This window comes from Aulostomus chinensis, chromosome 8 (assembly GCF_037954235.1).
Source record: "Aulostomus chinensis isolate RoL2024-O1b breed Wild chromosome 8, RoL_Achi_v1.0, whole genome shotgun sequence".
Lineage (NCBI taxonomy): Eukaryota > Metazoa > Chordata > Actinopteri > Syngnathiformes > Aulostomidae > Aulostomus > Aulostomus chinensis.
Genome location: NC_141327.1, coordinates 3,627,123 through 3,640,802, shown reverse-complemented (window position 1 = coordinate 3,640,802; position 13,680 = coordinate 3,627,123). Strand labels below are relative to the sequence as shown.

At 46.4% G+C, this 13,680-nt stretch overlaps 1 protein-coding gene across 2 annotated transcripts in view; it reads right to left on the bottom strand.

Moving 5' to 3' along the window:
• The window catches only part of LOC147256855 (uncharacterized), a 19,578-nt gene extending 5,898 nt beyond the window's left edge, over positions 1-13,680 (bottom strand). For both annotated transcript variants that reach the window (XM_086210497.1, XM_086210498.1), the window contains exons 1-34: positions 13,520-13,680; positions 11,030-11,110; positions 9,282-9,728; positions 9,080-9,127; positions 8,419-8,472; positions 8,271-8,318; positions 8,038-8,172; positions 7,860-7,961; positions 6,806-6,871; positions 6,603-6,683; positions 6,343-6,393; positions 5,602-5,763; positions 5,412-5,492; positions 5,282-5,326; positions 4,445-4,567; positions 4,076-4,363; positions 3,938-3,988; positions 3,839-3,865; positions 3,709-3,735; positions 3,549-3,611; positions 3,367-3,471; positions 3,223-3,285; positions 2,855-2,890; positions 2,702-2,755; positions 2,470-2,541; positions 2,160-2,222; positions 1,784-1,855; positions 1,681-1,707; positions 1,559-1,594; positions 898-933; positions 676-792; positions 440-568; positions 245-325; positions 92-142 (exon numbers count right to left, since the gene is read on the bottom strand). In XM_086210497.1, coding sequence (XP_086066623.1) covers positions 92-142; positions 245-325; positions 440-568; positions 676-792; positions 898-933; positions 1,559-1,594; positions 1,681-1,707; positions 1,784-1,855; positions 2,160-2,222; positions 2,470-2,541; positions 2,702-2,755; positions 2,855-2,890; positions 3,223-3,285; positions 3,367-3,471; positions 3,549-3,611; positions 3,709-3,735; positions 3,839-3,865; positions 3,938-3,988; positions 4,076-4,363; positions 4,445-4,567; positions 5,282-5,326; positions 5,412-5,492; positions 5,602-5,763; positions 6,343-6,393; positions 6,603-6,683; positions 6,806-6,871; positions 7,860-7,961; positions 8,038-8,172; positions 8,271-8,318; positions 8,419-8,472; positions 9,080-9,127; positions 9,282-9,728; positions 11,030-11,093 — 2,905 coding nt within the window. In that variant the 5' untranslated portion in view covers positions 11,094-11,110; positions 13,520-13,680. The remainder of the gene's footprint in view (positions 1-91; positions 143-244; positions 326-439; positions 569-675; positions 793-897; positions 934-1,558; positions 1,595-1,680; positions 1,708-1,783; positions 1,856-2,159; positions 2,223-2,469; positions 2,542-2,701; positions 2,756-2,854; positions 2,891-3,222; positions 3,286-3,366; positions 3,472-3,548; positions 3,612-3,708; positions 3,736-3,838; positions 3,866-3,937; positions 3,989-4,075; positions 4,364-4,444; positions 4,568-5,281; positions 5,327-5,411; positions 5,493-5,601; positions 5,764-6,342; positions 6,394-6,602; positions 6,684-6,805; positions 6,872-7,859; positions 7,962-8,037; positions 8,173-8,270; positions 8,319-8,418; positions 8,473-9,079; positions 9,128-9,281; positions 9,729-11,029; positions 11,111-13,519) is intronic.

The window sequence follows — 13,680 nt, the reverse complement described above, 5'->3', positions numbered from 1 at the left end:
TGGACATGTCACCTTTCATGTGAAAACTGCTGGAATCATTCTGTATGCAGATGATGTGTTGATCTATGTGGTCATTTTTTTCTGTTCTTACCTGGTTCTCCGGGGGGACCTCTGCGTCCTGGGGGACCTGGTCTAGAACCACCTTATTATGAGACAAAGGAAGTTGAATAATCAATACTTTGATCAGCTAAAAAACTAAATTGTGTGTGTGTGTTAATGCTCATGCAAATAGTGTTTATCATACCAGGAGGACCCTGTGGACCAGGTGCTCCAGGAGGCCCTGGAGGTCCCGGTGGGCCAGGAAGTGCAGCTGCTGAAGATAGAGCTGTAGGAATGAAAACGAGGGGGAAAACAAAGTGCATTAAAATCTAAGACACTGTTTTTATTGATATTGCTGGCAGATGGTGCTACAGTAAAGTAAGGAACTAAAAGTACTTACTACCAGTTCGGGTGGCACTGACAGTTTCTGACCTTGAGGAAATGATACCAGGCTCACCGGGGATTCCTTGCTGTCCCCTCTCCCCCCTGTCTCCTGTTTCTCCCTTCTCCCCTCTCTCTCCCTTAAGGCCTAAATGATTATATAAGTGTACCATCAACACTCTTTTCAACAGATACAATCCTCTCAATTTTTGATCCATCTCAGTTGCCTGACATTTCTCAAAATGCTGGATTTACCTTGTTGTCCTGGGACGCCAGCAGGACCAATGGGACCAGACAAACCAGGAGATCCAGTTGGGCCTGGAGGCCCAGGTGGTCCTGGTGGTCCAGGGATGGCCACAGTATCTGAGCCAACTGGGGACAAAGTGAGACACACACAAAAAAAATCTCTTACATATAAGAGAGCAGCAGGTTTTAACGGCACGTCTGTATCAGTCCGACAATTGTCGTTCTTCTTACCTGGAGCGATGACTTTTCCAGACGGACCCGTTTCACCTGCAACACACGGCAATGTTACGCGACAACAGAGGCACAGTTATAGAATTATGTTAATAGTTTGATGACTGACAAAAACGTCTGTAGCATTTTCTTTATTGGAGAACCAACTTCAGGCAAGCATGGACGCCTGGCAAGTCTTAGCACATGGTTGGTACAAAGGGCTTTTCCCATAAAAGCATCCATAACATGAAGCAATCATGTGCATTCTAGCAATCTGATATTAGCTTTTAGCTCAGAGTTCCACTGTGTCCCGTGAACGGCAGTCTAACAGAGCCGCTGGTATTGTTAAAAAGCTGCAAGGCTTTGTTTTGTTTTGTATATTTGAAATTTGTCCAACCCATCCACCTTTTACATTCCATCTTTCCCTTTAACTTTCCTGTACATGCTGATGACTCCCTGGTGTGTCTGTTCTGCGCATGTCAGTAGTTTGGACTGTTTCATTGGTTTTCTGTCCTTCTGAGTACTGAAACATTTTATTGTGTTTATTGTTGTTTGTTTTATTGAGTACATAAATCGGCACAGCATAATGAAGTGCTACACAAATATACTAGATTCCTTTTGACAGATTGTGATTTCTTGTGATTGCTGCTTATTTTCCGATACACAGCAAATGAAGCATTACCTTTAGCGCCAGGCTGCCCTGGAATTCCGGCGATACCTGTGACAATGGGTCACATCAGAATATGTATGTATATTGGAAGCTGTAAAGGGATCAAGAGTATGAATATTGTATATTTCTCATACCTGGTGGTCCCTGAAGCCCTTGAATACCTGGGGGGGGGGGGGTTGTCAGGTTATTCAAATTAGGAATGACTGAAGGCAGGTGATGTGACTGTGTGTGGGGTACCTGGTGAACCGATATCTCCAGGAAGTCCCGGCGGTCCTCTCACACCAGGAGGTCCCATCGAACCTGCATCACCTATGATTTACACACAGACTGTCGTTTACTAGAGCAAGAGTTGGACCTTCCCCCAGCTTTACCTTCCTGCTGTCGGCATAATGGGTGCTCAGCTTGTGTGCCTGATGTTTCTAACTGTAACTGAATTTACATGTCCACTGACGTGTGCTGTGGCTCCGGTCTGGTCCCATCATTCATCATATTACAATACACCAACAGGATGGTGACATCACACATTTCCATAAAAGGATCTCGGTGTCAGTATAATGTAACACCTCTGGCTCATTTAGACATAACATTCAGGAGACGTTTGATATCACCTCACCTCCAAGTCCCTTAGATCCCTTTGGTCCAGCAGGGCCTTGTGGTCCAGCTTGTCCAGGTTCCCCTTAAACCAGGAAAACATCCAAACTAAAGAAAAACTGAAATTTTTGACAACTTTGTGCTTAGCTGCGTGTGTGTGTGTGTGTGTGTGTGTGTGTGTGTGTGTGTGTGTGTGTGTGTGTGTGTGTGTGTGTGTGTGTGCGCGCGTGTGCTGTAAAGGCAGGTTCCTGTTCCTGACTGTAACTTGTTTTCAAGAGAAAAAGACCTCATTTAACTTGAAACCACACATTAATTATTACTCTTGGCCACACCTGCAGGTCCACGCGTCCCTCGCTCTCCCTGATCTCCTTTGAAACCTGGCAGGCCTGGGGTTCCTCGATCACCTGCATTACAGTCACAACTATCAACGCAATGCCCAGGCAGTTACTTTATCAATACTGTCATTGATAAATCTGTTGATTTTCCACGTAGACCAAGTAATGGAATCCTCTCATGGATTTCAGCCTCATTTCTATTAAACTCTGTCTGAAGCCTTAAATGTACCTTTTTCACCTGGAGCTCCTGCTTCGCCTTTGAAACCCTTTTGACCAGGAGCACCTGCAGACAAATGATCGTTTACTTGAAGCACATATTTGATACCTAACTGCCAAATGGTAGGAAATAACAGACAAACACTGATTGTGTTGCGTTTTTTACCAGGACTTCCTGGGGCACCGTGCTCTCCCATTGCACCTGAAATAAATAAGACGCACTCAGACCGTCTCCATCTTCATGTAGCAATTTTAGATGTAACGAAACAATTATTTTAGGACCATTTAGCCTTCGAGTAATCACTTGTATGAGTACTACAGTACTACATGTGTGCCAGTGTGTTTTCTCCTCACTGCCACTGGTTTGTGTTCAGTACTGATACTAACCATCCGTTTAATCACAACACTTGCAACTTGGTTTTGTCAAAGTGCCAAAGTTCCACTTTTTATGTGTAAGGGGTGGAATTTGCCGCTGACGTGAACCAAATGGAGCGAGCTCTCGCTTTTTAAGGAGCTTTTAGAAGTTCCCCTCACCTTTGGGTCCCATTGGTCCGATAGCACCCAGAAGACCAGGATATCCTGGCTCACCCTGAGTTCCTGTCAAAGTTAGAGTTCAATATGAAGGACTGAACACCTCACCGGCTTCATTATTGGTGATATAAACGATTCATTATCAACCTTTTTCTCCTTTTTCTCCAAAACCAGGTGGTCCAGTCTCTCCACGGGGGCCTGCTGCCCCATCCCTGCCCCTCTGGCCAGGTGGTCCTTCAGGACCTGCTTCACCTATTCAGACAAAAGACTCAGCCTGTGTGCTCCCTTTCGCGAAGCGTGCCATGAAACCAAACCAAATCAAACACTACCTGCTCCTCCCTTGGGACCTCTTGGCCCCTCTGCTCCTGGGTGACCAATAAGTCCAGGAGGACCTGAAGACATGAGAGGAAAGAGAGGAGACGGATGAGGTGGGGAGTTCCTCATCAAAGTCATTCAAACCAAAACAGAGGACAAATCTCTCAGTCTTACCTGGCAGGCCAGGAAATCCACTATCGCCTGCAAGAGACGGACCACATGGCAGTTTATTGAGCCTGACTTTCACATCTGACACTCTTCAAGCATGAAATTAAAAATCGATGAAATAAAAAAGGATTCTCACCTTTTGGTCCAAGTGCCCCTGTATCACCTGTGAAGAAAGAGTCGGTTTAGTGAAGCAGGTCGTCGGAAACCATGTCCAGATCAGTGTTTGTGCACACACCTTTAGTTCCTGGCTCTCCTTTAGCTCCTTTCAGGGAGTATGTAAGTGTTTCTAGAAAGAAAAGAATGAGTCATTCACACGTGGTGCAGCTGCCTGAAGACCACCACCTTGCTTGAGCTGCAGGTAATGAGTCAGTACCTCTAACATCATCTGAGCGGAGCTCAGCTCTGACCAGCTGCTGGACGGCCCTCCGCAGGTCAGCACTGTCCTGGACTGAACCACCTGCTCTGGACCTTGCAGTCCCCAGGTTGATCCCGTTGTCAGAGTGGGCCAGCGTGGAGCCAGAAGAACTCCTCTCAATATATGCCGACTCCAGTGGGTCAACGATGTTGATGCCAGAGGAGGTGCGGCGGCTGGTCCTGGCTGATGTGCCAGCGATGGCTTCTAGAGCGTCAACACGGCTCCTGAGACGTTTGACCTCTTCACCTGTGAGAGCAGAGGGAGCATGATTGAGACCCGCAGGACACGCTCACGGGCAAGTATGAGGAGCGGGAGAATCTGTCGTACTCAAAGCGATGAGTCCAAAAAGGAGGCCCAGGAGCAGGAGCAGGCTGAGCAGGAGGCCCAGGAGCCACTTCCACCAGCTGCAACATGAGCAGAGCCGCTGCAGGGATTCGCTGTGAGGAATCTCTGATGAACACAAGAGTTGACAGATGGAGTTATCGTTTCGGCCCTGTTTGACAATCAACTGTCAATCAGTCGGGCTTTCATGTTACTAGAACTACACAGTTGATGTAAGGAGCCATCAGGCTTTGCTTCCTGTCTGTGAGACTAAACTGAGGGATAAAAAAGTCCCTAAATGTGCAAGAACAAATTAGTGCATGAGAACATTGAATGAGTGAGGCTCATTTTCCTTCCACCGCACTTACATTTTCACAGTCTTAGTAAAGCAATTATTGTCTTACACACAGTCTACATAAAAGATTACATGAAAGTAGATTGAAAAGCCAAGCACAGGTTTCATGTGAATGAGCTGACATGAGGACCACTGGGATGTGAACTGCAGCAGCGAAATGGAAATGAAACCCTGCGTCTGGTTCACAAACCAACATTCAGACTCCAGAAAAAAACTCCTTCAGTGGCGATGCAGACGTTGGCGCCTTTATCATCGCATGAAAATGTCAACGAAGACATTTGCTAGTTCCTATCAACCCTAACCTATCAATAGAAAAACAACCATAAGAAAGATGTGTTGTGGTTTGACGAGGCGATTATGAGACACACTTGATGGACAAACACACTTCTGCTGATTCCTAAACACTCGGAGCTACTTTGGTTTTGGTTTTTGCTCACTCACTCCTGTTTGACATCTCTTTTCAGCACTGTTTCAGGTGTAAACTGTACCTCCATAGGCAGCTTTGTCTTTAGTAGAAGCATTCAGGGTGGCAGCTGTGAAATATTAAAACATCCGTGAACGATAAATGACACAATTAAGACAGGGAAGTCGGTCGGTGACTGTCAGGATGCGTTGTACCTCTAACGTCTGCACCTCTGTCCAGCGAGCTGGATGTCAGCTTCTGTTTCTCACTCTTCAGGGAGTCCTCTGAGTAGGTCGCTGCATGGAGGGCAGAACGCACACCCATGATCAAGAGGCTCATATACTTGTTGTAGTAGTAGTGGTAGTAGTAGTGGTACTGCTGGGTGTGGGGAATGTTGAGTCGTACCAGCAGATACGGAGGAAGGAGCGGACATGAACTGCTTCCCTGTGTCTTTGGCCATGATCAGCCGCTCAGTCTCCTTCTTGACCGGAGCGTTCTCCTTCTCTATCAGCACAAACTTGAAGTCTTTGCTGGGGGCTTCATCAATGATGGGACTGCTGGGTCTCACTGTAACGCACGCACGCACGCACACACACACACACACACACACACGCACACACACACACACACAATGATTTCTCTGGGTCATGAAATTGTTTTTTTTTGTAGTTTTTTGATAGTTGTCTTGGCATTGATTTCATTGAGGGTGAGAGAGTTGAAGTACTTTCACTTGGAAACAACAAACTATAAGAAAGTTTTAAAAATAGTTCTTAAACTTAAAGACCTGCAGCGTCACACGGCTCCGCTGCTTCGGGACATGTTCACAGTTACCTCAGAAATTACAGGATGGACGTTTCAAACTTTATTTTTCTTTTAGGCCTCAAGCACACATGTTGATTGTTGCAGTGCACTTAAAAATTCCAAAATGGAATTTAATACTCTGCAAATAATAAGCAGAAAACAGTAAGTGGGGGGGGGGGGGGGGGGGGTCAGGAACACCACCTCGATTACGGTATTCTAGGGAGGCCATGACTCAGAAAGGTTGAGAACTTCTGTTCTAAAGGTCCTAATTGTCTTACAGAATGTTAAAAGTGTCTTGTCTCCCCAGCAACTCTCATTCTGAAACCAACATGTCTTCTGTCTCACCTGTGGTTGGACTGAGTCCAGCACCCGAGACATTTTTCTGCACTCCGTAAACTGTAAGACACACAAAGACATTTTGAGAAAAGAAAAAAAAAAAAAGGCCACAAGAATGAAGATTTCCTCAGCACAACTGCAGATTCGACTCAGGTGACAAGTGCGTCAGAGACAGAACAGTAAAGTACAGACTGTGGAACACACACTTCTTCCTAACATGTTCAGTCAGATATATCAACAATCCTGGTAGAACCATAAAGATGGCTTACTGAATTGTGAGTGGGCTGTGGTGGGAGAGAGGACAGTGGGACTGGTACTGGCCAGGTTATTCTGAACACCGTAGACTGGGACTGGAGCAGACAGAAGGGGGGAGACACACACACACACACACACACACACACACACACACACGGTTAGTGAGCCCCTGTGTAGGCTGTGCTGAAACTGCGGTGGCAGGTGAGGAGGAGCTCACCTGTGTTGCTGGCAGAGAGGCTGCTGTTCACTGGAGGAGCGCTGAAAGTCATGTTGTTCTGAACTCCTGGACACAGAACACAGGAGACGCTCGGGTCAAGGTTCTGGTGACCTGATCTACTAACTTAGTCCAAAACAACACGTTGGACCGCTCCATGCGGCCTGGTGTTTCTATCAATACTGCAGCCTTTAAAGAGCCTATCTTACACGTGTCACCTGTGGGTGTACCTGTATTTACTCATCATACACACACGTAGCGTGTTTTACATCACGTCCCCTCGTTATGAGAGTCTAGTTGAAGCTGGTCGTGGACCTTTACCTCCTCGTTCTTCACATTCCCTCTCTCTCATGCACCAACAGCTTCCTGAGTTATGCAGGAATTTCAGGAAATGCCATGAAAAATTCCTTCATTTGCAAGGAGTTGGACCCCCGGGACGATGACCAGATTTCAGTTCCCACCACTTTCTAATTCAGACTGGATTTCTACACTCTTACTTCAGGATCACACTCGTGCCTGCCGCTCAGCTGCTCTCCACATTGATAATCGCTGGTTGTTCAAATGATCAGCCCGTCACTGTCACCTTCTCCAGCCTTAACAATGTAAACCATCCTGGTAATTCCATGTGCAACAACCAGGTCTTTTGCCGACATATAAAATCTTGAACCTGCACCTGGTCCCGCCCCTCTTCAACCTTTCAAATATCCGATTGAGTTCTAGTGACTGTGGGGGCCATGGTATCCTTAATTTATTAGCTAATTATGATTTAATTGATCATAAATCTATGTTTCACGAAAGGCAATGTGAATTACAGGTGGAATTAACCTGTCTAACTTCAAATTCTGGCACAGGAAGCGGTGTTAGGCTGGATTATTTCTTTCTTTGTAAAGTGGCGCAACAAAATATGTAGTGTATAACATAGACCAGGACACCAGGCTCAGAGCTCCCTGGGGATTCTCTGATCATCCCACGATTAAAAGGGGTTTGATTCATTCGCGATAATCTGCACGGACATCTTCTGAAAACAAAGGGAACCCCTGGTGCATGTTTGACTGACCTGTCTGATAGAGGGTGGATGTGGTGGACAGGTTGTTGGGGTTCGTACTGTAAGTGTAGCTGCTGCTGCTCACACCTGCAGGCCAAACACCACCATAGTTTTCTAGAAGTAAAGACACATGCAGAAAAGTTAAAAGACGGAAAGCCTGGTCTAGGATCTGTAAAGGATAGAAGAGGACCTGTGGTGGTGCTCTCAGACACGGTCCTGGCCTCCACTGCGGCCTTCTTGGGGATGGGCAGGGAGTTGTTGGACAGAGGGGGGCTGCTGGAGCGGTTTCTCCTCAGCAGACGCTTCACATCGTCCAACTCCGTCCCTGCACAGCACAGCAAAGAATCCAGCAGAAGTCTCAGCTCCAGTGCATGACAGCTGACAGTGAGACTAAAGTCTGCATGGACAAAGACTGGGACTCACAGCTGGCTGAAGGAGAGGCACTCTGAAGTCGGGCTCTGATCTCGCTCTCTGAAATAGAGACAGGCACATGAGTCAGCAGTCTAAGAACCTTCAGAATAAAGGTTTGGTGTCGTTTAGGTATTGAACTGGTTCTGGAGCATCACGGTACCTCTGCTATGAGACCGCCCTCTGGTGGTGGTCGTTGTGGTTACATTTGAAGAGCCTGCAAGAATACGTTCATTCAGTGTGAGTGCACGTGCAGGTCTGTCTGCCTGTCTGCCTTTTTTGCCTGCCTTTCTGTCTGTCTCACTGCCTACTTGTCTCTCTGTCTGTCTGCTCGCTTGTCTGTCTTTCTGTCAGTCAGCCTGTCTCTCTGTCTGTCGCTCATCTGACTTTCCTTCTACCAGAAAACCTGTGTAACCACAGAACACGTGATATCACCACGAACTCTGACTGCCATGTTACCTGGTGGTGGTTGAATCACCTGGCGGCACCACAGAACGTCCACCACTGGAGTTCAGTCTGTGTCCTGTGTCTCGGTTGTCACATTGATGGCGAAGTCTGCTTTATAACACAGTTTTTTCCATCTTTGACTCAAACTATGACCTAACCAGATCGGTCAACACTTCAAAAAACATGCAGCGCCGCTCAGTGTTTAATGTGGTCGTCCGCGACTGAAGGATCCTGGTGGACCTTCTCTTTGTTCCTGCGGTGCTGGTTTGTACCACATTCAGCAAATAGAATAGCAAGAACTTGTTGTCATTCCATGTAAGAATCGACACACGCACACACACACACGCACACACACACGCACACACACACACACTCACCATACTCCTTCCTGTTGTACTCTGGAGAGGAGTTTGCGCTGGAACTCTCTGGAACATGATGACAAGTAGAGATCACGTTAGCCTACATTTCCTTTTGTGTTGTTGTAATGCTGATTCCACTTTACTTTCCATCGTCTTTCAGTTCTTTCTCTTGTGTTCTCAAATGCGCGATACAAAAAAGGCTTACTATCATGTGACTAACCATCAAAAACCTCAGCGAACGCTGCAGCCATGGTGGTCTTCCTCTCCTTTAGAACCGGTGAGTAAGTGAGAGAGGATGACCCCTTCCTTACTTCTCCAGATCTCTCTCCACTGTAGCTGGTCTTGGTCACCATGGAATCACCTAGCCCTCTTCCCTCCCCTCCGGAGCTCCCAAAGCCGGAGGAGATCCCAGAAGACCCCCCTCCAGCCCTGAACCCTGCCCCTGAGCTCCTTGAGCCTCCTGAACCTCCTCCACCTGACAACAGAGCAGAGGAACCTCCTTGTGTGCTGGTACTGATGCTGCTGCCTCCTCCGCCTCCCCGGCCTCCTCCCGATCCACCTGAGCTGGAGGTGTAGGAGCTGCTGGATGTGATGAGAACCGAGCCGCCCGTGCTGCCCGAGCCCTTTCTTCCACCAGACAACCCCCCAGCACTCAGGGAGAGATCACCTAGATGGAAGGACAGGTTCAGATTCAGTGATCAGCATTTCAGTTTGGTGTTTTCCATCCGCTCTGCGACCGGCTCAGACATGAAGCTGCCTGCTGGGCCTGAGAGCGGCTGATCACGCGAAGACAAGACACCACCGGTGAGGTTAATATCATCATGAAAGCATTTTTGTCATGATTTCCCAGCCAAGCCTCTGCCTGCCTGCTACTGTGCCTCAGCATGTCTTATTATGGCAACGTTCACACTAATTGGTTGATTTATAACACGCCGGCGGTGCTGCCCAGGGCGAGAACTTTCCCGTGGAGTGTGGCCTGGGTGACCTGCAGCTCCCCCTAGTGGCAGAGTGGCTGTACACGCGGTACAAACATAACATTCCCAGCGTGCTTTACAGCTGCACCAACACCAATGAAGAAATAAACCTAAACAGTGGTTTGATAGTGTGCTGAGAATTATACCTTGACTTTGCACTTTGTCACATTAGATGTTCCATTTTGGTTCAAAATCCAAAAGAAACACCGCTCGGACCGTATTCACCGTCCAGGAGCAGGTCGGGCAGGTGGGCAGGGAAAGTCCAGGAGACACACATAGCGGAACATGTGGCCATAGTGGACTGCTTGTGAGCCTGTGTGCAGTTTTAGAGCTGACAGAATGCAAATTTTGAAGGCATAAAACACTCCTAACCCTGATGTGATATTTGTTTGAAACGCTGTGTGTTCATGAAGACGGTGCAGGTGCAGCAACGCCCGTGTGTCATGTAAAATGTCTTTTGTGTTTTAAATGTCTTCAACGCAGGGATGCAAAACACAATTCAGGGGAAACTTGACAATAAATGTGTATCGTGTCGAGCCACACTCGGTTAGACTGCCCCCAAGTGGTCAAAAATAACACAAAAGGAGCCTGAGTGCGAGTTGAAGTTGAATCAAAGCTGCGTGGAATCTTACAGCGAAGAAGTGGCCGCTTGCATTCATGACTGCTGGCCCAAGTAGCCTCGCGGTACCTTTCATTGCCGCTGTTATTTATTTTTTATTTTATTTATTTATTTATTTATTGCGGTTTTGAATGAGCAGATTTCACTGGAAAAACATTCAATCACTCTGTTGTGTTACGGGTTGATTTTATGTGATAACAAATTGCTATCACCAAATAATTAATCAAATGATTATATATATATATATATATATATATATATATATATATATATGTGTGTGTGCGTGTGTGTGTGTGTGTGTGTGTGTGTGTGTGTGTGTTGCTTTTGCAGATAGTATTTTGTGTGTTTTTGGTGTTTGACTAGACGAGGCCTTACCTTTCATATTTCCTCCGCTCCCCCCGCTGGAGCTGTACGTCTTGGTTGTGATTATATTGTCCATCTGATGGCTGTGACTCACTAAAACAAAACAGAACACGAAGCTCAGTGTCTGCGCTCCAAAAGATTCATGAGGGAGGAGTGATTCTGCTGTGCTGGAAAGCAGGGATCAACCCCTGAACACAGGCAGCTCTCCCTGACATTGACTCAGGGTGGGATTTTGCCCTCAGGCTGATGTGCTTACAGTCTTTTTGTGTCATAATTTTGTGTGATCATATTTCTCTCCTTTGCAGCTGCGTCTCCACGGGCGAAGGCTCTTTAGAATCCCACATGCCTCTTATTAAAAGGCTTTACCTGGAGCTGTATAGAAAGGGCGTAGCTCTTTGTTCTCATTATAAATGTCTCTGTTCTTGAAAGACAGAGAGAAAAAAAGAAAGAAGAGAAAGACCTGCAGTGATGGATGAAACGGATCGCAGGTCTGGGTCATGCCTGGAGCAAAGGACAGGAAATCTTAACTGAAAGAATCATTAATTCATGAGGCCGAGGGCATGTTTGCACCGCTGCCACGTTTGATAATGATATCTACAGTCGAGGAGGGAGGGAAGGGACCCGGAGGGAAGAAGCACACAAACACCTGGAAACAAAGTCAACCTCAAATGCTTCAGAAACACGGCGTCACTCTGTAAATCACACCAACACCACACATGGAAACATTCGTATATTTTTATTCACTTGCAGGGATTCAAACAGGTTTCTTTGGAATCTAAAAGTTTATCTCATACATTTACAACTATCACCTGTGGACTCGCGACGTCCCCGTCTGACCTCAAGTGTCAGCGCAGCGCCGATCTGGGCAGGTTTTGAGGTTTCTGATTGAATCGGGCAGGAAATGCATCCAATCTTTTGTTTGCTTTTGCCACACCTCTGTTCAGGCTGCCTTCTCACAGCTGTTGTAGAGGCCGGCACTTACGAGGGATTAGAGATGTAAAAATATGATCACCTGGGGCCGATTTGGCCTCCAGTGCAGTTTCAGGTAAAACGTTTTCCATCATACAAACATGATTTCTCACGTTCTGGCTGTGCGGCACTTCGCATAAGCGCCACGTTCTGTGTGTGTCTGAGCGGTTATGTTCATGCATGACATTCATGAGAATAGTCCGTATGTTTGCTTCAGCGTTTAAATTTTGGTAAAATCCGGTGGCACACATTTATTTCATGATCAGAAATGGTTTTCAAAAGTGACATCAAACATTTCTGAAATTAGATTTTTGGGGACTTTTTCTCTCGATTTGAGCGCCACCATGTATAAAATGTTCCAGTGATGGGAACATTTTCAGTATGTTCTGATTGCACGCGTTTGTCTGTAAAACTGCATTTCTCATCTATTAATTGTGTGGTTCTCTGTGTTCCGGGTTCGGCTGGTTGGAAGTATGGTGGTGATCTGCACTGCCGTCTGCTACAGTGTCTTATTTCTGACTGCCTCCAGGGGGCACCAGAGTCTGGTGTTCTGCATGGTTTCTTCAAAGAAACATCGAGAACCTTCACTGAACAGTAAAAATTATGGGAGAATGCAATGAGTGGCGACGGAACCAGCAGAGACGAGTCCATCCGCGCACTGAAGAAAGATCGGAAGAATTTGGACTCATCGTCCTGTGTAGCTGCTGCATCGTCTAAACGTGGTTTTCCATCTCGATCCAACGCTCAACAATGAGAAAGAAACTGTGTCCTCAAATCAAAACCCAACGTACGGACGAGGCCTGTTTTTTTTTTTTTTTTAATTAAATGAACAATCTGAGTGGTGATTCCACAAATAATTGTGTTGAACTTCTTTATTTTCATGTTTGAAGCGACTAAAATGCCATTTCTGCTCTTTGGAGATGCGAACAAACCTCTGAAGGTGGCATGTCAGAGGTCTGGTAGCGTTCAGTGAAAGCAGCTACAGGACAGGAGGCTCGGTGTATTTTAAATGTGACCTGACAGGATATGTTGGCTTTCCAGCTCAAGAGAATAATAATAATAATAAAAACCACCCTCAAACATCTCAACTTCGCTGCTTTGACCTGTAATGCCGATATCAGCAACTAGAAAGTCAGAGTCTTGAGCTTCAGCCACTGCTAACCGAGCGCTCCAGCTGCATTAACGCAGTACCTACAATGTTATCAGAGGTTTTCAAACAATAACGCTGAGTCATAAATGCTGAGAACATGAATTCAACACGGCTGCGCGGCCAGTTTTCATTATCAAGTACAGTCACTGTGTGAGATGTAAGCTGTGTGCTCGGGGGAGCAGTGAAGCACTGTTACAGTCGAGCACCAGCTTTGTCTCCAGACGTGTGGAGGCAGTTAGCATCTACATCAGAGTACTCAGGGCAAAGTCCAGTTTTTGAATGTTAAAAAAAACAGCTGCACCAGCAGCTTCTGGGACCAATAACATTAATGCATGAGTTCTTTATATCTTATAACTGAAAAGAGTAGAAAGAATCTCCTTTACCTTTAGATCATGTTTACAGAAAAGAGGATCCGTCCTCCTTTATGCCTCCAGCAGAAAAATCTGTCTATTCACCACCTTGCAGAGTTTTAAATCCAGGTGCTAAGTGAAGCTGCGGTCCCTTCACGTGCCAGGAGTGTTTATGTATAAGATTAGTCTGACTC